This window comes from Mytilus californianus, unplaced genomic scaffold, assembly GCF_021869535.1.
Source record: "Mytilus californianus isolate M0D057914Y unplaced genomic scaffold, xbMytCali1.0.p SCAF_5, whole genome shotgun sequence".
NCBI classification, from domain to species: domain Eukaryota; kingdom Metazoa; phylum Mollusca; class Bivalvia; order Mytilida; family Mytilidae; genus Mytilus; species Mytilus californianus.
The window spans coordinates 86,757,644-86,783,783 of record NW_026262701.1 but is presented as its reverse complement, the minus strand read 5'-3'; the positions used below and the strand labels follow the sequence as shown (position 1 = coordinate 86,783,783).

The window sequence follows — 26,140 nt, the reverse complement described above, 5'->3', positions numbered from 1 at the left end:
TGTTTGACATTTTATGACCTCGAGGCTTAAAATAGAACATGGGAAACTTCACCTGTGTACACATCGAGGGTTATTTAAAGTAAAACTCCATCATCAGTTTGATCATATAAACACGAAAGAAACTGTTTTAAAACTTTATTTTAATAACACAAAAGTGAATATGAAATAATGATGCATTCAAGAAAAATATACTTACCAAATTGCCGTTTCCGGTAAAAAATCTCGTCAGTTTGAACTAAGCACATCTAGCCGGCAATTATTTTCTATGCAATTAACCGAAAGGCCACTTTTAAGGCTATGCATATAACCGGATAATTTAACATTAGATGAATGGGAAATGGTTTTGTGCAGGAGAAAATTATGCAATTAACCAAATTATGCTATTAAGCGGTATGCGATTAAGTGGAGTCGATTGTATACTGTTTTAATATTTTCATGCAAATTCTGATAAAAAAAAAAAAGAATTTGCCTACCTACCTACCCACACACAGTCATCATGGGTGGGGTTTGGGCAAACTGAAATATTTTTAATTGTGGCCTCATATATGCAGTAAACTGTTACTAATATATTACAACTTTTTTTTCTGTTTTACCCACAAGCTTTTTTGTGTTTATAAAAGGTTGATGTTGATTCTTTGATTTTAATCATTTATTCATTCCAAAAGACATTATAGTACTATTTTATAGCACTTGGTTCTTTTAAGTTTGAATATCCCTCAGGTATGTAGCAAAAATAAGACAAATGTGAATAATTCAGGTAATGCAGTTAAGAATAAAAACATTAAAAACATATTATTTGCAAAAATCTAAAGCTTTTTTGATTATATGACAAGCATTAACTATGGGCTGTTCCATTTAAAACATACATGGTATCAAGGGAAGGTTCTTTGAATATAGAGTTTCTACCCATAGAAGCAATATTAGAGACTTTCACACATTTATGTTTTTATACCCCACGCAACGAGTTGCGGAGGGTATAATGTTTTTGACCCGTCTGTCCGTCCGTCTGTCTGTCAGTCCTGTTTCTTGTCATCGCAACTCCTTCAAACCACACAACAGAATTTCACGAAACCTTTTTAGATAATAAGGACATACTATGTAGATGTGCATATCGACAGGAAATTACGATTCAATTTTTTTTTCCAGGAGTTACGCCCCTTTGAACTTATTTGCCCAATATACTACTGCAACCTTTTGTCATCGCAACTCCTCTCAAACCACACAACAGAATTTCACGAAACCTTTTTAGATAATAAGGACATACTATGTAGATGTGCATATCGACAGGAAATTACGATTCAATTTTTTTTTCCAGGAGTTACGCCCCTTTGAACTTATTTGCCCAATATACTACTGCAACCTTTTGTCATCGCAACTCCTCTCAAACCACACAACAGAATTTCACGAAACCTTTTTAGATAATAAGGACATACTATGTAGATGTGCATATCGACAGGAAATTACGATTCAATTTTTTTTTCCAGGAGTTACGCCCCTTTGAACTTATTTGCCCAATATACTACTGCAACCTTTTGTCATCGCAACTCCTCTCAAACCACACAACAGAATTTCACGAAACCTTTTTAGATAATAAGGACATACTATGTAGTTGTGCATATCAACAAGAAATTACGCTTCAATTCTTTTTCTATGAGTTACGCCCCTTTGAACTTATTTACTTTAATGTACTACTGCAACAGTTTGTCATCGCAACTCCTCTCAAACCACACAACAGAATTTCATGAAACCTTTTCAGATAATAAGGACATACTACGTAGATGTGCATATTGACAGGAAATTATGATTCAATTTTTTTTTTTGATACAATTTTTTTTTCTTACACTTATTTTATTTCTCCAATGACAATGTGGGGACGTGGGGTATGTGAGCGCGCTCACTAAGGTTCTTTCATTTTTTATGGAACACCCCCAACATAGAAGTGCTTTCAGAGGAAATTATTTTATTCCAGTTGTTAAATTTGAATAGAAATTAACTTATAAGCACATAATTTGTACTAATACTTCAATATATTAAAACATTTCTATAGATGTCGAAGGCTTCCTAAAGCTTTGAAGGATTGGCCAGCTTTCATTGAATTAAAGAAGAAGATAGATGACTTTAGTGAATCCTGTCCTTTATTAGAACTGATGGCTAATAAAGCCATGAAGGATAGACATTGGGAAAGGATAGCTAAACTTACTGGTCATACTTTTGATCTAGACTCGGAGAATTTCATGTTAAGAGATATCATGAAAGCTCCTCTTCTCAAGTATAAGGAAGACATTGAGGTATTGACTGGATTTGTTTTTCTATTTCTAACAAGGGAAAACTGACAGCGTATTATTATTTTGTCAAAATTGCAATGATAATATAGGTAAACCTATATAACATTTAACAGTTTTATTATTACCATTTTTTAAATAAAATATATTAAATTGCTGAGGTTTTTTTCAGAATTTTGACAATGATGTACTATAATGATAAAAATGATTGAACGAAAGTTGATGTAATTGTATCCATGATAGAAAAATCTCTTTTTTTTAACTGGCACATATTTTGTTGTCTTTTAGAAAGATTAAACTTACAGTGTAGTAAGCATGTAATTAAATTTAAATATGTCTTACAGGATGTTTGCATCTCAGCTGTGAAAGAAAAAGACATAGAGGCCAAGTTATCACAGGTTGTCAATGATTGGAATGGTCGTACACTGTCCTTTGCTAACTTTAAAACTAGAGGGGAGTTGTTATTGAAAGGTGGAGAAACAGCAGAAATCATTACTTTTCTGGAAGACAGTTTAATGATTTTGAGTTCTCTATTAAGTAATAGGTAGGGAAATAGTTAGTTGTTTTTACTATCTTATGCAATCCAGGCTCTTTCTTAAATAGCTATCCCTTTACCTTTCCATTAATAGAGGCTTCATTTAACTTGTGTGGGTCAGGTATAGATCAAGTCTTATCTTCACATGTTGAAGTTCCCAAACACTTGACTCTGACTTTGTTACACATGACACATGAGCCACCCAGAGCCTTCAAACGCTAAGAAATGTTTGTTTATAAATAAAAGATTTGAATATAAAAATATGGAGATGTGGTATGATTGCCAATGAGACAACTATCCACCTAAGTTCAAATAAAGTGAATGTAAGCAATTATAGCTAACCTTACAGCTTTCAACAATGAGAAAAGCCCATACCGTATAGTCGGCTGTAAAAGGCCCTGACATGAAAAATATGAAACAATTCAATTGAGAAAAACTAATGGCCTAATTTATAATCAAACAATTTACGAAAAACAAATATGACAGACATGAATCAACAACAACCACTGAACTACAGGCTCCTGACTTTTGACAGGCACATAAAAATGTGGCAGGGTTAAAAATGATTGTGAGCACTCAACTCTCCCCTAACCTGGGACAGTGGTGTTACAGCACAACATAAGAACAAACTATAAAAATCCGTGGAAAAGGGCTTAACTCATCAGATAAATACAAAGCTGAAAAACATTAACCAAAATACAGACTGGAGGTGGCAGGGTATTTATAGATCCCAAACAACAAATAAGACAAAAAATACAGATCTGAGAGTACTTGCAGTTTGTTCAGAATTTTTGCAGATTTTCTAGATGGTGAAATTTATTTATTTAAGAAGATTTGATAATAGAAGGAGATGTTGGGTAAACATCAATATAAAAGCAGCTTTTTTTTTAGCTTATATAACTTGGGAGACTAGTTTTCATTAGTTTAACTAATTTTTAGAGATCGGTAGATCTCATCTACCTTGCTAACATTAAGATAGATGGTCTTTAAAGCTTTCAAATACTTCTGTCACTACCATTAATATTATATGACCTTTCACATTACAAACTAAGTATTTCAATCTGTCCATTTGTGTCTTTGGTCCATAAAAAAGTTAGCTATTGATTTCAATTTCAGATACAATGCACCATTTAAAAAGACCATCCAAGAATGGGTAGCTAAGCTATCCAATACAACTGATATATTGGAGAACTGGTTGGTGGTACAGAACCTATGGGTCTATCTTGAAGCTGTATTTGTTGGTGGTGACATAGCTAAACAGTTACCACAGGTAAATAAAACTAATACATTCCATAAAAATGTACATCCCAGGGAATGTATTTTGAAACCTCATCCATGAATAGGTGCTTTTGTACAGTAAAAGAGTAAGAGAAATTCTTAAATTGCCACTTTGTCTATAGATGGTTTCCCTATTTTCAAAGTGCCTTTTCTGGGTACCACATATGTTTTAATGGAACAGCCCTAGCTAATTTTGAAAAAAAACAACTTATAAAATCAATTTTAGTGACATTGTCTGTTGCAAGACTAGAAATCCAATGAGGATAAAAAAATGTATTTCCATCTCTTTGCATCTGTCATAAAATTTTTGAATTCAAGTAATTTTCATAAGTAAATTTTCCCAAAATGTTTCTGTTAAAAAATAAAGAGATGATAATGAAGTTGAATGTGACATGTGATGTATCCTTGACATTCATGTACTTACATAATTATGTGTGTTATATTTAAAAAAAAAAAAAAAATTGTAAAACATTCAAAACTGGTCTGAAAGCCCTGTGACAGGAAGTTTCTTATTGAAATACTGACAGGATGTTTTTACCTCGATGCTCATCATACATCCAAATAGGATCATAAGAGAAAGACTTCATTTTACATAAGAGCCTATTGAAGAAATGTAGAGAAATCTTTTTATTTTGTTATATCTAGGAAGCCAAAAGATTTCAGAACATTGACAAATCCTGGGTGAAGATTATTCAAAGAGCTCATGAAGTAACCAATGTAGTACAGTGTTGTGTAGGAGATGAAACCCTTGGACAGCTGCTACCACATCTCTTAGAACAACTAGAACTATGTCAGAAGTCACTGACAGGGTAATTTAGGTCGTAATATGACGATAAATCAATTTATATACACTTTTATTTGCAGAAACTACAATACTAGGATAACAACTCCCCATTGTAAGTATATGGAGCTATGGAGGACTTTCTAGTGTTTAAACAAGGTCATACAGCTATATGACAAGGATACCTTATGAATTTGACAAACAGATGTTCAACTACCTGTATATTTCGTCATAAAAGCTAAATTAAACAGTTCTAAACTTGGGGAAAAAACCATTCCGGACTTAACTGTAGAACTAATTGCAAATATATGTCAGGTAAAGCAATGGTTTATTATGTAAAAGGACACATTATATTTTTTTAGTTTGTGGGGAGGAGGAAGAGAAGAGGGGTACCATTATGTTTATTGTTAAGGTATAATGTCTTTTTCAGCTACCTGGAAAAGAAGAGACTTGTATTTCCAAGATTCTTCTTTATATCTGACCCTTCTTTACTGGAAATTTTAGGACAAGCCAGTGACTCTCATACAATCCAGGTATATTTTGTTGTTGTGTTAGTATTTTGACCCATTTTAAGGAAGGAATTATGATATAGATTCTCAGCTTTTGCCTTATTCTTTGACATTAAATTTTTTTAATCTTTGTGTTAATTTAGAATAAACTTGATTAAAGAATGGAACTAAGAGTATTTGAAAACCTTACATTTATTACCATAGTTCATATAGATATATTGTTATTCTATACGGTTGGTTGTAGATTGGTCATAACTAAAGTAATATCATTCTAAATTTCAGGCACATCTTCTTGGAATTTTTGAAAATGTAAATGAAGTAGAATTCCATGAGAAGGATTATGATAAAATGATTGCTGTGTTATCCAGAGAAAATGAAAGAATTATGGTAATATTTCATTGAGAAAAGGCGACTAATGAAAACATTTGTTTTTTTGTAATTAGACATCATGACCAGATAATCATTTGTCTTAAAAACATATCTTATCAGTGAACTCTATATAATGTGGCTATATTTTGAAAATTTCATATATTTTGGCAGACATTGCAGTTTGATTTTGTTAGAATTTTTTAAACCCATATATGTATGAAATATTTAGAAATTTTCATTGTTATATACCTGTCTAAGACTATTATGGTATACCATTGTCTCTCCGTCTACACAAGCTGCTAAAGCTTGAGAATATTTGAATCGAAGGAAGAACTCCCTTTCAATTGATTTTGATAATTTTGCAATTTGTCATTCAAGAGTAAAGAAAGTTTAATTGTCAGATTAAAGGCAATTTTTGTCTCACCTTGACAGATTCAAAAAGCCAGACATAGATAGGTATGCTGTTTGCGGCAGCGGCAGCAGTGTCTACAATGTATTAGTTTGTGATTAGGTCAGTTTATGGAGAACCTCTAGTAGTAGGTGAATGATATTTGGTATGCAGTTGTATTAGCATTGGCACATCCCATTTCCATGGAGATTATTTAGACCCGCCTCCTCAGTCATGGTCTATTGACATCGAGATTTTTGCTTAGTTTACATGTATTAGTTTGTGATTAGGTCAGTTTATTGGGAACTATTAGAACCATCAAGTTTAAGGCTATTTTTGTACGTTTAAGGAAATTCTTGAGTAAATTTTTCTGCAGGACCATTTTAATGGCTTATGATTTAAGGTAGATTAACTGTATACTACCATCTTGGATTGTAAACTAGCAGTACACAATCTGTATAGTTCTTTGCTTAAATCTGCAAGTTTTGAGACACTGATAGGCAATTAATGTGTAAGACTGTTTATTTAAATTAAGAAGTGATTTATTGCATTATTAAGTCTTGTTTTAACAAATACCAAATATTTGTTTTTGTTCGATTCAGTTTTTCAACTTTGACATATAAGGGTATATAACTCTTGAAGTAAAATTTTATAAGGAATGTTAATGAAATTTTTATTTTTTATTTATAACAAGAAATAAAAGTTTGGTGACACCATTTTTCTTTTATTTCCTAAAGCATATTATAAAGCCTATCTTCATATTTTATTTCAAAATTCTACCTCATAGATTTCTTTTTATTCACAAAAAAGTATTTTTTCCATGAATAATCTATGCAAAGTTGGGGAATTTTGCACGACTTGTAGCTTGAAAAATAGCAAGAGGACCCCTACTTTTTATTATATTTTTGAAAAAATCATGGTAAAATCTACATTTTAGTAAAGTATAAGAAAATTCTATCCGAGGAAATATATTGTGATGATCCCCCTTAATGCGCCGTTCTTCAATAATCCATTTTATTCTTGCAACAATTTTAATATGCATACGACAAGCTCATCTTGTGAACCTGAAACAGCTGTTAATTAACATATGATGTACCCAAGGAAGGCATTTTGAAATTGGCAACAATTCCATAGTTGCAATTAAACCTCACATGCTTAAATAGAAAAGCATTTACTGAGGTTAAGGTTAAATCAGTTTGTATTTTTGTCCCCTACGTGACGCGTTAGAGGGCCATAGAAATATTGTGCGTCTTTCGGTCTGGTCTTGTTAGTACGCTCACGTGTACAATTCTTATAAAACTTATATCATAGGTTTATATGAGCAATGTCTCGGACAAGTTGGAAAATCAGTGCCGATCAAAGTTTTTTAAAAGAATGGAAATTGAATTATTTTGGAAATTGTATTGTATTTGCTCTCAAGCTTTCATTTCTCTAAGATATTTGTAAAAAGTTTTAAAGAACAACAAAAAAGTTTTTTTATGTTTTTTGGTGTTAATCTTAACAATAAAACAACATATTATATTTATTTTAATGAAGATAAAGTACTGTTAACAATGTAGAAAATATTATAGTGGTTTCTATAATATGCCAAAAGAGATTCCTTATTTATATATTCAGTTAGAAAAAGAAGTTATGGCCAAAGGAAATGTTGAGTCTTGGTTAGGAGAACTTTTGCAAGAACAGCAAAAATCATTACATGGTGTGATTAGAGATGCATTCAGAACCATAAACGCCGACGGATTTGAACTATTAAGTTTTACAAATGGTTTTCCAGCACAGGTTAGTATTGTAGTACCTTTTTCAGTAACATAAACAACTAAAATATTTGTTTTCATTTGCTCCAGAAAAAACTTATCCAAGGAATAGGTGCTGTTTTAGTTAATTTGCAAAAAAAAGATTCCAAGAAGATTTTTTTTTGTAACACTACACAACCTTCTTCAATGCTAAATGGAAGAACATAGTTCTTTTATATTGTAATGTAGACAGAACAGTTTTTAACTGAATAACTCTTTATATTTAAAGGGAAATACTACACTACATTAAGGATTAAACATGTTATCATTTTTAGCGGGTTGAAATGAATTGTGCATATTGACCCATCTGATACAAACAATGTTTCTGCCATTCAAAATCCCCTGAAAAAGCTTGTAAAGATCATGCAGCTTCCAAATCTTTGGAAACTGATATAAGCTCTGTGTTGAATCTGATACCAATACCAATAGTATATGTCACATGTAGTTTCCGGATGTAGTAAGAAATTCAAACAGAAAGATTTTGATAGCAGAGAAAACTGTAACTTATAATCAGCATGACTTTATCAGATGACAATATGAATACTAAAAATCCAGGCTAAAAATAAGGCGTAGGTACTTTCCAATTTGTTAGCTTGCATGACTTAAAAACGACATAATCAAAGAATTCAACTTTATATATAGCTATTATAGGACAATGATGTTGATTAAAAATTACACCATTCCGGGCCCTTTTGTTTTCCACATAATTAATATTACCAATAATTTACAAGTTTGGGGTCAATGGGTTCAAACAGAAAGATTTTGAAAGCAGAGAAAATTACACCTCATAATCAGCATGACTTTATCAGAGTACGAATACTAAAAATCCAGTCTAAAAATAAGGTGTAGGTACTTTAATTCAATCACGGACCCACGATGTCACATGTGTGTTATGGTATTTTGATAAAAATATCAAAATATTTCTGCGGAGGGCATGATTGCCACTAATCTTTTGGTTAACAATACAGTTAAGATCAGCTTTCAGAAAGAGGTTCATTTGGCAGACCATGAGCAATACATTGTTATTTGAAAGAACACTTATAAACATTGAAGGAAGATACTGTTCTTTATCTTTAATCCTTTCGCCGACAAGTCCTTGTTTACCGGGATTCACACTTCAGACAGCTGACGATGAGTCCCGTTTTACCGAGATCAGAATACCTCTTTTACATTTCCTGCTCAAAACGTTGCAAACACGAGTTATCTTTCTTTGTTTGAATACCCGGATAAAAGTGTAAACATGGCGCTTCTGTTTGTTGTAAACCGTGTCTAAATCAGATGAAATTTACGGAATTTACGAGAATTTGAAATAAGGGAACGTTTTTTTTGAAAGAATATGGAAGAATTGAAGTCAGACTTGTATACTTTTTAGCTCACCTGACCTGAAAGGTCAAGTGAGCTTTTCTCATCACTTTGCGTCCGTCGTCCGTAAACTTTTACAAAAATCTTCTCCTCTGAAACTACTGGGCCAAATTTAACCAAACTTGGCCACAATCATCATTAGGGTATCTAGTTTTAAAAATGTGTCCGGTGACCCGGCCAACCAACCAAGATGGCCGCCATGGCTAAAAAAAAAACATAAGGGGAAAATTGAAGTTTTTGGCTTATATCTCTGAAACCAAAGCATTGAGAGCAAATCTGACATGGGGTAAAAATGTTTATCAGGTCAAGATCTATTTGCCCTGAAATTTTCAGATGAATCGGACAACCTGTGTTAGGTTGCTGCCTCTGAATTAGTAATTTTAAGGAAATTTTGCCGTATTTGGTTATTATCTTGAATATTATTATAGATAGAGATAAACTGTAAACAGCAATAATGTTCAGCAAAGTAAGTTCAACAAATAAGTCAACATGACCAAAATAGTCAGTTGACCCCTTAAGGAGTTATTGCCCTTTTATAGTCAATTTTTAACAATTTTTCGTAAATTTTTGTTATCTTTTACAAAAATCTTCTCCTCTGAAACTACTAAGATGAATTTAACCAAAGTTGTAAACAATCATCATTAGGGTATGTAGTTTAAAAATTGTGTCTGATGACCCCGCCCGCAAACCAAGATGGCCGACATGGCTAATAATAGTACATAGGGTAAAATGCAGTTTTTGGCTCATATATCTAAACCTAAAGCATTTCGAGCAAATCTTTCAAAAAAGAAAATTGTTCATTAGGTCAAGATCTATCTGCCCTTAAATTTTCAGACCATTCAGGCAACCCGTTGTTAGGTTGCTGCCCCTGAATTGGTAATTTTTCGAAATTTTTTCAGCTTTTGGTTATTATCTTGAATATTATTATAGATAGAGATAAACTGTAAACAGCAATAATGTACAGCAAAGTAAGACCTACAAATAAGTCAACATGACCAAAATGGTCAATTGACCCCTTAAGGAGTTATTGCCCTTTATAATCAATTTTTAACAATTTTCATAAATTTTGTAAATTTTTACAAAATAATTTCCACTGAAACTACTGGGCCAAGTTCATTATAGAAAGAGATAATTGTAAGCATCAAGAATGTTCAGTAAAGTAAGATCTACAAACACATCACCATCACCAAAACACAGTTCTGTCATGAATCCATGTGTTTTAATATGCACATAGACCAAGGTGAGCGACACAGGCTCTTAAGAGCCTCTAGTTTGACATAAAATGCCGTTTTATGTACAAAAACACTTGGAATGGACATCGTTCAATGTAAGGAATTTGTACAGCCTCATTGAATTTTTCAAACTTTTGCCATTTTGGGTTAAAAAATTACGATTTTGGGTTAAAAGGTTGAATTTTGAGAATTTCATTCAAATAATGCCGAAAATTTGCAAATTTTGAATTTTTATGAAGAAAAAACTATCAAAACATGAACAAAACTATGTACATGGTGTTAGTGAGTAAAATAAAAACAAAAATAACAACAGACAAGTTTTTATAAGCTCACTTGGCCCAAAGGGCCAAGTGAGCTTTACTCATCACTTGGCGTCCGTCGTCCGTTAACTTTTACAAAAATCTTCTCCTCTGAAACTACTTGGCCAAATTTAACCAAACTTGGCCACAATCATCATTGGGGTATCTAGTTTAAAAAATGTGTCCGGTGACCCGGCCAACCAACCAAGATGACCGCCATGGCTAAAAATAGAACATAGGGGTAAAATGTAGATTTTGGCTTATATCTCTGAAACCAAAGCATTTAGAGCAAATCTGACATGGGGGTAAAATTGTTAATCTGGTTAAGATCTATCTGCCCTGAAATTTTCAGATGAATCGGACAACCCGTTGTTGGGTTGCTGCCTCTGAATTGGTAATTTTAAGGAAATTTTGCCGATTTTGGTTATTATCTTGAATATTATTATAGATAGAGATAAACTGTAAACAGCTATAATGTTCAGCAAAGTAAGATCTACAAATAAGTTGTCATGACCAAAATGGTCAGTTGACCCCTTAAGGAGTTATTGCCCTTTATAGTCAATTTTTAACCATTTTTCGTAAATTTTTGTAATCTTTTACAAAAATCTTCTCCTCTGAAACTACTAAGACAAATTTAACCAAACTTGTCCACAATCATCATTAGGGTGTCTAGTTTAAAAAATGTGTCCGATGACCCTGCTTGCGAACCAAGATGGCCGACATGGCTAAAAAATAGTACATAGGGTAAAATGCAGTTTTTGGCTCATATCTCTGAAACCAAAGCATTTAGAGCAAATCTGACGAGGATAAAATGATCATTAGGTCAAGATCTACCTGCCCTGAAATTTTCAGACCAATCAAGCAACATGTTGTTGGGTTGCTGCCCCTGAATTGGTAATTTTAAGAAAATTTTGCAGCTTTTGGTTATAACAGCAATAAGGTACAGCAAAGTAAGATCTACAAATAAGCCAACATGACCAAAATTGTCAATTGACCCCTTAAGAAGTTATTGCCCTTTATAGTCAATTTTTTACAATTTTCATAAATTTTGTAAATTTTTGTAAATTTTTACAAAATATTTTCCACTGTAACAACTGGGCCAAGTTCATTATAGATAGAGATAATTGTAAGCAGCAAGAATGTTCAGTAAAGTAAGATCTACAAACAAATCACCATCACCAAAACACAATTTTGTCATGAATCCATCTGTGTCCTTTGTTTAATATGCACATAGACCAAGGTGAGCGACACAGGCTCTTTAGAGCCTCTAGTTGATATTTATTATGAAGATCTCCCACTTGAGTCATAGTAGCCAGGGAAGCCATCGTCTCAGAGTAGCTTCTGTCAGGGCAGCTATCGGTGAAAGGGTTAATTGAAATTATGAAGGAACATAGAACATACATACCTATGATTGTTTAGGATTTTCTCTTCAGTAAGTGTTACCCATCTGGTATTAAACATATGAAGCCACTGTTTTTGAGGTAGGAACAAAGGTCAATTAAAGACAAATGCACTAGGTTTTCCTTTAATATTATGTTGATCTTTGGCCAATTACATATAATTATGTGTGAACTTTTGATAATAGGTTGAAGTAAATATAAATGTTTGATCTGTATGAATTTATTGTAGGTTGGGTTGCTGGGAATTCAAATGATCTGGACAAGAGATGCAGAATTGGCTCTACAGCATGCAAGAGGGGATAAGAAAATTATGCCAACAACTAACCAGAGATTTCTTGACATGTTGAACAAACTGATTGATCAAACTACTCATGATCTCACCAAGTTTGAGAGAATTAAGTATGAGACCCTTGTTACAATTCATGTACATCAGAGGGATATCTTTGATGATTTGGTGAGTTATGAAATTCTCTAAACATTACACTAGACTGCTGGCTATGTCAGCAAATATATGTCCTTCTTTTATTTTCAAAAGACTTGGGACTACTGTTGGTTAGGATTTATTTTTTTTATGTCAATTCTTATGTTGATGGCCTATTTTAAAATGTTCATTTAATTTCATGTAGAATGTGACTTTTATTATAGAAGACTTTATTTTATAACTTGCATTGACAATTTAAATGTGTTGTGCATTGTTATATATTGTGTTTATGTATAAGAAATTGTCAGTCCTTTGTAATGAAGTAAAATGTAAATATGAATTTAAAATTGTGACTATTGTTCTGTTACTATGACCATTTCAGACAAAAATGCACATAAAATCGCCAACTGACTTTGAATGGTTGAAACAAGCAAGGTTTTATTTCAAAGAAGACACAGACCAGTGTATTGTATCGATCACTGATGTAGACTTTATTTACCAGAATGAATTTCTAGGATGTACAGACAGATTGGTCATTACACCACTTACTGACAGGTACACATAGGAATTATTTTCTTTTACAAAAAAAATAACATTTTGACCAAAAAATATTTTATGATGTATAATTTATTGTGATAATGTATGTCTTTATTGTGTTTGCTATTATTTGAAATATTTTTACCAAATATAAACAGTCTGTTCCCCTAATGATATAAGTGGCCTCGGTGGCAGAGTGATCTAATTAGTCAAACTACTGTATCACTAGCCTGTCAACACTGAGGTTGTGAGTTTGAATCCCGCATGTGGCAGGTGTGCTGGACTCAAATCTTAGTTAACTAGGATTGTCAGTTTTCCTACTGAAGGTCGTGGTTCTCTAGGGCACTCGGCTTCCTCCACCAATAAAAACTGAACGCCACAAAATAGCACAATAATGCTGAAAGTGGTGTTAAACACCAATTAATCAATCTAATGATAACAAGCTTTAACAATAAACAATATCTCCCTTTCAATGTTGACAATTTTCAGATTTGTATTCTTGAGTTATGAGACAAATATAGTTGAAGTAAGGATACAGACATCTTGTTTCTTGAGTTACTCCTTAATTTTCAACTGTTTATAATTTGGCTCAGATATTATAGTTGACCCTTTGTTAATTTAGGTGTTACATTACCCTTGCACAAGCTTTAGGAATGTCAATGGGAGGTGCTCCAGCTGGACCCGCAGGTACAGGAAAAACAGAGACAACTAAAGACATGGGTAAAGCTCTAGGGAAATATGTTGTTGTCTTCAACTGCTCTGATCAGATGGATTTTAGAGGACTTGGCAGAATTTACAAAGGTAATCATATTTATATCTGTGCCTTATGACTAACTGATATTGTATTCACACATCCAACTAGTGTAAACTATGCAAACCTTATTCTAAAAACCTAACTCCTATTTTAAAAGGGGGAGATCAATCTCCAACTCAGGAGAGAAAATGTTCCAATATCTTCCCTTTTCTTTATTACTTGCCGATAAATATTGATTATTGTCAAAGATATTATGTACACAGATTCACTGGTCGATGCATCATTTATTTTTTTGTATAAGTTTTAAGTTACTATAAAATCTCAAATTTAAGTTTACAAGTTTTGTCTTCAACATGGAGTTTCCTTTCATATATAGGTGTGACCTTTTTATGACATTTTCAGGTTGCTGGGCAAAACATGATATTCTAATTTTATAGATTCAATTTGATTATGGTGTTATACTTCTTCATATTATTAAATTGTTTCACTGTTGTGTGTATTTGGCACCTTCATTAAAGGAGTAGGCCCAGTAAGACCCTTTTTTGGCCCCAAAATATAGCAGTTTTACAAAATTGTTAAAATGTAAATTTTTAGCTATTTATTGGAAAGAAGAATACTTCTGTTACATAAATATGTGCTGTTTTTGACTACTTGCATCATTAAGTCATGTTAGATTACTGAAATCTTCGAAATTTTAGCATTTTGGTTAATTTTTAGACAGTTTCTGTCTGAAATGGAAGTGGCCGCATTTGTGTTCATTCTTTATATTTAATCGTAAGTTGTATTTGATGATAATACATGACATATATAAAGGTTGAGAATGAACACGGATGCAGCCACTTTCATTTTTAACAAAAACCATCTGAAAAGTGACATATTATGGCATATTTGATAGATTTTTCATATTTAAGCTTGAATTTGAGCGTCTTTAATGACTAAGTCAGTTCAAATCTTTCACATAAACTGATTGAATCGACTGAGGTAGACACTTAAGTTTTTAAAAAGTGTCCAAAATCTTTCATCAAATGAACTTGAATTTTGAGACCAAAATCGGCCCTTACCACTCCTTTTGACTGAATTTACATAAAACCTCATATTTTTATAACTTTTTATTTCAATCATTTGAAGTACAATGTATTTTCAAGCTGCCAATTCCTCTGTTGAAAGAACACAGATAAATTCTGTTTTGTATATTTGATATTGCAGGACTTGCTCAGTCTGGTTCGTGGGGATGTTTTGATGAATTTAACAGAATTGAGTTACCCGTTTTATCTGTAGCTGCTCAGCAAATTTATATTGTATTAAGTGCCAAGAAGGACAGGAAGAAAGAGTTTGTATTTACTGATGGTGACATAGTAGAACTCAACCCTGAATTTGGTATATTCTTGACAATGGTAGGTGAATGCTGAACATATGTTATTAGAATGAATAAAGGAAGGTTTTGGGTACACATCAATGAGACAGCAATATAAGAAAAACAATAATACTTTTTATAGCCGACTATACAGTACGAATTTTTCTCATTGTTGAAGGCTGTATGGTAGCCTATAATTGCTTACATCTACTTCATTTAAACTTTGGTGGATAGTTGTCTCATTGGCAATCATACCATATTTCCTTTTTTTTATATAAGGGCTATTCCATTAAAAAGGAGGTACTAGGGTCGGAAGGCAATTTTTAAGTACCCCCATGACCAAGAGGAATGTACCATGTATCTTAACACCAACCAACAGGAAGTTGTTTCATAACAATACAAGAACCAACTGGAATATATCTAACTTATTTTATTCTAATTTACCACAACCAAAGGAATTGTTATTTAAACATTATAGTTGCTGGACAATTTAGAGGGGGTGGACAGGGTCAAGGAGCTACAATGTTTGGTTATTACTATGATATAAAGGGCTATTTGTATCTTTTTTTTTTATATTGTTCAATTCATACCCGAGTATATAATTAATGTAACAGTTCAAATTCAAAGCTGTTTAAATGTATCATATCTAGTTGCACTATTATATTAGTTCCTTTGTAAAAATAAAGTAAGAAACTTCCAGATTTTTACTGGCCGTTCAAAATTGAGAAGAAATGACCTCTTGGAATTGTAGATATATGTATACTCTATAAAAACATCTACATGTAATATCAACATTTATTAATGATAAAGAAAATTACTGTCACATTTCATCGGATTTTGACATGAAAATTTGTGAACTAAAAGTTATTTTGAGTTTCTGTATAAAATATTTCATGCTTTTTCTTTCTTTTCCATATATCTTTTGGTTTTCAATTCTAGTGTTTATATTTCATCATCATAGATGTATTTTGTCACCTGCCTGGAATTATTATTTTTTTTATTGTATTTGATCGGCAAACCCGGAATTACCCTTATCCGACCCCGGAATCTGATCCGGTATTGTAATCGACTTCATTTCCGGTTTATGGCATCCATTGTTTTTCAATGTTGTTTTTGTCAGTAAGATACGATTTACTCGTATTTACACATTACTTGTTGGCAATTTTCAGTATAAAGCTAGCGGTTGAACAAACTGAGCATCGCTGTCATGAATAATAAAGATAAAAATAAATGTTGAGATCGTTTGGAAGTTTTGGTCCCAAATTGAAAATTGGGAAAAACGTAGGGTATTTGACATTGCCAATAGGAATGGGTCCGGTATTTGGACCCTGTGGAATGCTAGAAAAATCCCTGGAGAGTGTACAATCTCAATAGTAATATGGCTTTAAAATGACCATACTGATGGTTAAAAAGGTTGCCATAGTAAATTTTTATTTTCTTTCAAATCGAAAGTCCGTCGGGCCTAGCTAGTCACCAAACGAAGTCCGATTGCAATAGTGGAAGGTCACGAACCTCGGACCACTGCTAATTTGAACCTACAAATATTATTATACCCCACGCAACGAGTTGCGGAGGGTATAATGTTTTTGACCCGTCCGTCCGTTGTCTGTCCGTCCGTCCGTCCGTCCAGTGTCTGTCCGTCAGTCCGTCAGTCCTGTTTCTTGTCATCGCAACTCCTCTCAAACCACACAACAGAATTTCACGAAACCTTTTTAGATAAAAAGGACATAATATGTAGTTGTGCATATCGACAGGAAATTACGATTCAATTCTTTTTCTAGGAGTTACGCCCCTTTGAACTTATTTACTTTAATGTACTACTGCAACAGTTTGTCATCGCAACTCCTCTCAAACCACACAACAGAATTTCATGAAACCTTTTCAGATAATAAGGACATACTATGTAGATGTGCATATCGACAGGAAATTACGATTCAATTTTTTTTCCAGGAGTTACGCCCCTTTGAACTTATTTGCCCAATATACTACTGCAACCTTTTGTCATCGCAACTTCTCTCAAACCACACAACAGAATTTCATGAAACTGTGTAGATAATAAGGACATACTATGTAGATGTGCATATCGACAGGAAATTACGATTCAATTTTTTTTCCAGGAGTTACGCCCCTTTGAACTTATTTGCCCAATATACTACTGCAACCTTTTGTCATCACAACTCCTCTCAAACCACACAACAGAATTTCATGAAACCTTTTCAGATAATAAGGACATACTACATAGATGTGCATATCGACAGGAAATTACGATTCAATTTTTTTTCCAGGAGTTACGCCCCTTTGAACTTATTTGCCCAATATACTACTGCAACCTTTTGTCATCCCAACTCCTCTCAAACCACACAACAGAATTTCATGAAACTGTGTAGATAATAAGGACATACTATGGAGATGTGCATATTGACAGGAAATTATGATACAATTTTTTTTTCTGATACAATTTTTTTTTCTTACACTTATTTTATTTCTCCAATGACAATGTGGGGACGTGGGGTATGCGAGCGCGCTCACTAAGGTTCTTTAATTTTCAAGAGAATTTGACATCGTTCCCCATGTGCTTGTCATTAAAGGGAAGTAACTCTTGCACTTCCGGAACTGGTACCATAGGTAGAATACAACGGTTACGCCTTCCGCTGTGTAAGTCTCGGGAACAGTTATGTTTTCCAAAATATCACGATAAGAGCAGGAGACAAAAAACAATCGGTTATATAAGTCCTTGCAAAAACAAATAATAATAAATAACGGAAAATAACACATTGAAACCGACAGTCACGAAAAATGACTGTCAAAGAAGACCAACAACCAACAATACTTAGTTTCTCTAAACACCAAGGGCCACTGGCCATACACACTTCAACACATCAACAACCAACGGGATTTTTTATAATTGCCGTCCGACCCTGGTACATTCTTTTTAATGGAATAGTCCTAAATAAGACATCTAGAGGTCAACCGAATTTCTTCTATAATGGAGAAGTGTCAATATCATATCTCAAGGTGTACATAGTCCTTTGTTTAGACATGTTGTGAATGACTTAAATTTGAAATTGTTATTTAAATTTTGAATTGATCTTGTATGTTAGATAACAGTTATATAAACAATTTTAAGTTTCTTTATATTTCCAAAATAAAATAATTTCTTTAATTGAAATTATCAACAACAGTAGCAGGCTGAAAACCCAGTTTTATGGTTCTTTACAATAGTTGACGAAATTCCAATTTATTTTGCGGCCTCTGGCATATTGAACTTTTTCAAAAGGACTTTATGTTACTCACAAATGTTCTGATCATTATGAAATTGCTTTGTTTTAGAACCCTGGTTATGCAGGTCGTCAGGAATTACCAGAGAACTTGAAAATACAGTTTCGTACCGTATCCATGATGGTGCCAGACAGACAGATTATTATGAGAGTAAAACTAGCTGCATGTGGTTTCATTGAAAATGTCATTCTTGCCCAGAAATTTTACACTCTTTACAAACTATGTGAAGAACAGCTTTCAAAGCAGGTTAGACGTTAAGAATTAAGCAATAGCAATATTCGATCCCAACACGTTGGGTTGTTTATTAGATAAAAACACTAATAATCAGTTTTCAGGTTAGTTAATAAAACTAAAGCATATTGTTTAGAAATATATCATACAGGATAACAAAGTAAAAACATCTTTGAAAATTTATTTTTATGAAGACCAATAAAATGTTCATTAACTCTTAAGCATTAAATTCATTCAGACAATAAATATGTAACACTCTCATATGTGTCCAACCCCCAAAATGTGGCCAATCCCTTAAACATGTTCACAAAATTATATCTCCCCAAAACATGGCACAATTCACGAAGATTTAAAAAAGATGCTGACTTCAAAGTAAAAGAAGTAAAATCAAATAGAGGCTTCATAAATTTGCAGAGATGGTTTAATAGAGGTCCAAAATGTTAATTGAATCTATTTTAAATTGGTAACTTTATTTTGATTAATAAATAAACAAAATAGTAATCAATATTTGTAGAAAAACATACTTGTTATAACTGAAATGAAAAAAAGAAATTCTAGAAAACTATTTCATAACAGTTTTCTGTCTTGGCAATTTTCAAATTTGGCTGCCTGATCACCCGCACTTTTTATTTTTCATTCTGTGCCCTTTTTGCTTCAAATCGTGGAACCCAAGCCCTTTAAAGAGCTATTGTCCTACTGCCCACTTTTTACAACAACAAAACAGCATCCTTTGAAAAATTACAATCAAGGAAGAACGTTTTGGCGTCCTTCATCAACTATATATATTTTGGAGTTCAGTGACTATGACGTCAATTGGACACGTTTCTGAGTGTTACAAATATATAATAATGACTTTTCATTTATTTTCAAATACAGTTTTACTATAGCATTTAAAAACTTATGACTGTTTCTATCCAGAACATGTGCATGGACTTTTAATATTTAACAGGTGCATTATGACTTCGGTTTGAGAAATATATTATCTGTATTGAGAACACTTGGAGCTCAAAAAAGAGCTCGACCTACAGAAACAGAAAATACTATTGTAATGAGAGTATTGAGAGACATGAACCTGTCTAAACTTGTAAGTATAGTGTTTTATTGAGTTTTGTCTCTAATGTTAAGGTCAAGTTGAAGTTATTGATGGTGTCCCACAAAGTTCTAATTTAAAGTAAAAGCATTCAGATAATATTAAAATATGTTTTGGTACCATGCTTGATTTTTCACAAATGATTCTTAAGTAGTATGTTTTGGGGGTTAGTTGAAAAAAGATCTAATTTGAAAGTTTGAAAGCATACATTTAGTATTTTTTTCTCAGTAAGATCAATTTACATGCAGAATATTATTTTTACATGTACTGCAACATAGACAGTCAAACTTCTTTGTGTCCAACTCGGTTGTGTTGAAAACTCGGATGAGTCAAAGTAATTTCTCATTCCTGGTAAAGTTCCCATTTGATCAATGCATATTTACCTCTGATGTGTCGGATTCGAATTCTCGGTTAAGTCGAGTAAATTTTATAGTCCAGTCGATGTAAAAATAATGTAAATTGACCCTGATGTCTTGAATTTCGAAAGTAAAAGATTTCTAAAGATGCAGACGTAAAGATAAAAATTCAAATCAGATGTTTTTCTTATGTAACCTTATCATTTTCATACGAGATTAAAGCAGTATAAACATACTTCCACTTCATTTGAACTTTGGTGGATAGTTGTCTCATTGGCAATCATACCACATCTCCTTATTTTTATATTGTTAGTATAACAGTTAAAATGACATGTTTATAAATAGTGACTGGTAATTAACATCTTTGTTGATCATCCAAGGGGAACTTTAGGGTGCTGAACATATTTCACCCGATATAAAACGAAACGAATTTAAATGATTTAAACCAAGATTAAATGAATCTGAATTAAAATTCATTAACTGCAATAAATAAAAAGATTAAGACAATTATGATGAATTTACAATAATTGAATGCAAAGCAGACGACCCTCATCACAGATCTTTCAGAACTAGTTTTCTACCGCGAGTGATTCCATAATTTATATTGACTGACCGTTGTAAATATTTGCGTATTGATTTTATTTGTGAATGTTTTGTATCTGTACTTGCGTATTTAATTTATATGATGGACCAAAAATATGGAGATTGAATATACAATCATGTATTGTCATATCGAAGAAAGACAAACTGTTAAAAATATCTAGTTTACACAAATTTCATACCATATTTCATGCATTCCAAATTTATGACAACACACTCAACCTCGGATAAGTCAAACCTTGGATAAGTCGAATACATTCATCAGGTCCCTTTGACTTTGACTTAACGAGGTTCCACTGTACAACAATGATATAGATTCATCAAAAATGATCAAATAGTAAATCTATCAATTGAAAAGTTCTTTGTTTTTATAGTCAAAACCATGTTAGGGTTGAAAATGGTAAAGACATTACTGTTGAAGAACATATGTTCAACTTGAAGTGTCTTTTGGGTTTTATTGTACTGTTGGTTTGTTGTCTCTTTTACACATACCTCGCATTGCTTTTGTTTCATAGATATATAAAAACATCTATTAATTTTGATATTATATCCTGTATTTTATCATCATTTCTGTCGTAATTTCAAAACACCAATTAATATCATCACATGTTTCATTTGCTTCCCATAGACAAAGTTCTGTACATGACAGATATTACTCGGCGCAAACACATTCTTTTGAATACACAGTCCCAAGTACAGACATGATCTTGTTTGAAGAGTTAAGACATTAGATCCTAAAGAAATACTTAAATCCATCCTTATCAATCCTTCCCAGCTTTAGTGGAGATCTAGAGGTTGTTTAGCATAATGTGATGTGATTCATGTATATGTCAGATTGTCTGCAAGAATGCTTGAAGTAAATATTGATAAAACCTGGATTCCAAGAGATGCTTCTTTGCAACCAGAATGATACAGTGTTTCAATTTTAGAAGACAAATGACAGCTTAATTCAACTATTAATTTATTATCACTGCCACTGTTAAAATATTCTTAACACAATTAAATCATAGTGGAATGGAGTGTCTGATCTTTCATTAAGATAAATAAAACGGAGATGTGGGGTTAACATTAATGAAACAGCAACCCAACAATGAATGTATATGTATGACGGTTTAATTTATGAGACTTGTATGTAAAAGTATGGTTGACCTATAATGGTTTACTTTTATAAATTGTAACTTGGATGGAGAGTTGTCTCATTGGCACTCATACCACATCTTCCTATATCTATTATATGATGAAATACATTTAATATAACACATCATACCATGATAAATAATTTACAATAAATTTCAGGTAGGAGTTAAACTTGTTCAATGAAATTATCAAGATTTGATTGGTGTGGTTTTCTAAAAATTTTCTGTTGATCCCATACTTCTCACCAAGTTGTTTTTGGGTTAATTTTGGAATTTTGTCTGAGTCTTTAATCAAATTTAACTTTTTGTCTAAACTTAAATCCTTTCTAGCCCGTTTTGGTGAAGGCGAAGCAGAATGATTTTCCAAAATTCTCCTTTTACATTTAGGTGTCGTAGCCATGTTGTATAATACTCGAATGATTTTTATAAAGAAACTGAAAATAACTCGCATTTAAAGTTTGTTTAATTTTTATTTAGGTAAATTTACCTGTAACCCTTAACGAGGCTCAAATCACCTTCCGATCTATAAATTTAAATGTACACAATCATGTCAATTTGTTTGACTGTTCAGTGATCATGATACACATTTTAAAACATGTGATTATTATTTTTTTTGCTTGTGACATCTTCATCATTTTGTCGCTTTTGATATGAGCCAAGGCTTTGATAAAAAAATATTCTGGCATCTGAGAGTATTGGGAAGGAAAGAGACATGTTTTAATTTTCTTGTATTTTAGGTTGATGAAGATGAACCATTGTTCATGAGTTTAATAGCAGATTTGTTCCCTGGAATTATTCTTGACAGTGCTACCTATGCTGATCTTCAAGTTGCCATAGCAAACCAAGTTGAGGCTGCTGGGCTTATCAACCATCCACCATGGAATTTGAAACTTGTGCAGGTTAATATTGTTTAAAAGCCTTATTTTGAGAATTGCCAATAAAACACAAGCTCTAAAAATTTTAAGATATTCATATTGTTAAAAACTGAAGTTGTACTTGGACTTCATCCATAAGTGGTAATTCCTAAAGCCTTTTTAAATTATTTACATTTTAGTTGTATTTTCGTGAGACCTCACTACTTTGTGGACTAGACAGGGGACACTCTTCTTACAATATTTGGTAGTTCCAGCTGATTAAATAAAAGTTGTTGTTCTTTATAATGTATGTTGTGTTAATGCCATTTTATGAATCTTCTAGACTCACAATAACATGGAAATTTGAATGAACAATTTCAGAGTTACTATGGTCAAGTTTATAGTGGTTTTGTAATGTTCAAGTCAGACGTGTTGAAACTTGTGATTTATTAGGTTTATGTAAAATTTTCATACATGTAGGAGAAAAATCTGAAGAAATTTTGATGCATGAATTAACAAGTATTTCAATAAATTCTTTTTAGCTGAAAATAAAATTGATAGGTTCGGGTCATATTTTTATGCCCCTGCTTTAAGTGTTACCCTTTTCTGTCCGTCCGTAAATACGTCCCAAAATTAGTTTCTGTTCTCTAACTTTAGTTTTTTTTGCCTCAACCAAATGTTAAGAAACTTATTCACAATGCTTATTACCACAAAACACAGATCAAGGTCAAATTTGGCTGGTGTCACTTTTACCGTTCTAGAGTTATGCCCCTTTATAAATAAAACACAGATAAATTTTGAATTTGCATGCCGTCACTTTTACAGTTCAAAAGTTATGTCCCTTTATAACGTTATATGCAAGCAGGGGCATCATCTGTGTCCCATGGACACATTCTCCAATTATTTCACTTCAGGACTAGAGTAGTTTAAAGAAATGTTTGAGTGGGACAAGAGGGTGGTATTTTTGGAGACCCCTTGAACTATTGGTGTGTACTTGTCTTTTAAAATTGGTGAAATGTTGAAGAATGATATAGACCTAACCAGATTGAGTAATTTTATGTAGGACAATATTCAATTTGAAAATTTTTAAGCCAGACTATGGCAATTATTTTAACAGATAAGCAGCACAGGAGATATATTAGGAGCCAGTGAATTTTTCAAAATTATACAATGTATTATCTCATATATTTCAGCTTTTTGAAACACAGAGGGTACGTCATGGTATGATGACCCTTGGTCCAAGTGGAGCAGGAAAGTCCTGCTGTATTTATGTACTGATGAAATCAATGGCAGATTGTGGAGCTCCACACAGAGAAATGAGAATGAATCCAAAGGCTATTACTGCACCTCAGATGTTTGGACGTTTAGATGTAGCTACAAATGACTGGACTGATGGCATTTTCTCAACTTTGTGGAGAAGAACACTTAAAGCTAAAAAAGGTTGTTTTTGTCTCTGAAAGAACTAAACATGTGAAACAATTAAGAAGCATTTGTTAAATGGCAAAAAATGCTACATTGATTTGTTTTTAGAGGCAGAAAGTAGAATCCTTCAAGAAGAATAGATGCATTTACCCTTTAATGGAAATTTGTTTGCCATTACTTAAAACCTCACAAGTTCCCGCAAAATTTGCATCACAATTTAAAACATTTGACATCAAAATTAAAAAGGGATTGTTGCATGACCCAAAAGTGCTAATGCGTCTATAAATTTGGGAGTTTTATTTTATTTGAAACGATATAAAGAGGCAAGGACATGAAGAAATAAGTGAAGAGGAGGAATCAATGGAGACTAATGGTGTCCATAATCTATTATTTTTGGTTCTATTATAGTGAATGAGAATAATTTGATATATTAAGCTTTAAATTAAATAAAACCTTTATGGCATGCTCAGTCTAGTAGTTATAATTACAATAACTATACATATCTTTCACTATAGGAGAAAATGTTTGGATTGTATTAGATGGACCTGTAGATGCAATCTGGATTGAGAACTTGAATTCTGTACTTGATGACAATAAGACTTTAACTTTGGCTAATGGAGATCGTATACCAATGGCACCTCAGTGTAAGATCGTCTTTGAAGTACATAACATTGACAATGCATCACCAGCTACAGTCTCTAGAAATGGTATGGTTTACATGAGCTCATCTGCTTTAGATTGGAGGCCTATATTACAGGTATACTTTTAAGGCAGTTATTGTTTAAGTTCTATGGCAACATTGTAACTATAATTTATTAGATACATTGAAGTACCTCAGAGGTAATGCTGAAGTGCTATGGTTTACTTTTAAGTAGGAATTGGACATTATTTTGTTATTCTATTGCCCAAATAATCATTCCCAGCTCTCAGTTTAGACAACTAAAACAGTAGCCTGGTAACCTAAAATTCACTGTCGGTGGCCATTTGGCGAACATAACTTTATAAACCTGGCTACCATAAACAAATGTCTTATGGATTTTTTTCGGGCCCTATCCCTTTGCAGATTTTAAAGTATATTTCTACTGCCAAATTAGCAATGCACTTGCAAGTGGGGTTATTTTTAAAAGTGTCAAGCATTTCATCGACCATGGTTAAAGACAGCCATTGATACGACCAGAAAACGAAATAAATGTTGAAATGTGAAGACACTTGAAATGATATGGTCACAATTTTTGCTATGGAACAGAGACAAATATGTCTATACCCCTGTAGATGAGAGACAAAAAGGATTAATTATGAATTTACATGCTTTCCTGTGGTAGACCTTTATATACAGGTTTGACTATATTCTATAAATTATATTAAATAGTGCTTTCATTGTCAACTTTCCCACCATTAGTATTAAGGATGCGTGAAGGATTTTATCATTTGTATCTTGTTGGAAGGATTCTTATTATGTTTTTTTACTCAGCTAAGTTTGAAACCAAGAACTTTTAATAAGAATCCATTACCATGAGTCTTTATTACACATGATTAGATTTAATAGTTATTTATATTGAACATGGATTGTTGAAGACTACAATCTTCATAACACATGATTAAATTTAAAAGTGATTTATGTTGAGCAGGGATGGTTGAAGACCAGAAATGCAGCTGAAGCAGACATACTTCTGGGATTATTTGACAAACTGTTTGAAGATGTTAATCTTTATGTCAACTTACAGTTAAACGCCAAAATGGATGTGTTACAGTGTAATCAGATTAAACAGGTTTGTGTTTCTGTATAAACATACATAATGGAGGAAGTAGGATAAGACTCATTATTTTGACCCTGAAATTGCAAATATTGCAAAATTCTTCAATTCTGTCAAAATTATG

At 32.6% G+C, this 26,140-nt stretch overlaps 1 protein-coding gene across 1 annotated transcript in view; it reads left to right on the top strand.

Moving 5' to 3' along the window:
- Window positions 1-26,140, top strand: part of LOC127701706 (dynein axonemal heavy chain 8-like) — a 166,696-nt gene that overhangs the window by 67,407 nt on the left and 73,149 nt on the right. The window contains exons 31-47 of the mRNA XM_052205709.1: window positions 2,048-2,288; window positions 2,627-2,826; window positions 3,934-4,087; window positions 4,741-4,904; window positions 5,307-5,409; window positions 5,668-5,772; window positions 7,760-7,921; window positions 12,458-12,682; window positions 13,032-13,204; window positions 13,809-13,987; window positions 15,147-15,334; window positions 18,625-18,819; window positions 19,754-19,888; window positions 22,724-22,885; window positions 24,034-24,280; window positions 24,778-25,019; window positions 25,891-26,031. Coding sequence (XP_052061669.1) covers window positions 2,048-2,288; window positions 2,627-2,826; window positions 3,934-4,087; window positions 4,741-4,904; window positions 5,307-5,409; window positions 5,668-5,772; window positions 7,760-7,921; window positions 12,458-12,682; window positions 13,032-13,204; window positions 13,809-13,987; window positions 15,147-15,334; window positions 18,625-18,819; window positions 19,754-19,888; window positions 22,724-22,885; window positions 24,034-24,280; window positions 24,778-25,019; window positions 25,891-26,031 — 3,016 coding nt within the window. The remainder of the gene's footprint in view (window positions 1-2,047; window positions 2,289-2,626; window positions 2,827-3,933; window positions 4,088-4,740; window positions 4,905-5,306; window positions 5,410-5,667; window positions 5,773-7,759; window positions 7,922-12,457; window positions 12,683-13,031; window positions 13,205-13,808; window positions 13,988-15,146; window positions 15,335-18,624; window positions 18,820-19,753; window positions 19,889-22,723; window positions 22,886-24,033; window positions 24,281-24,777; window positions 25,020-25,890; window positions 26,032-26,140) is intronic.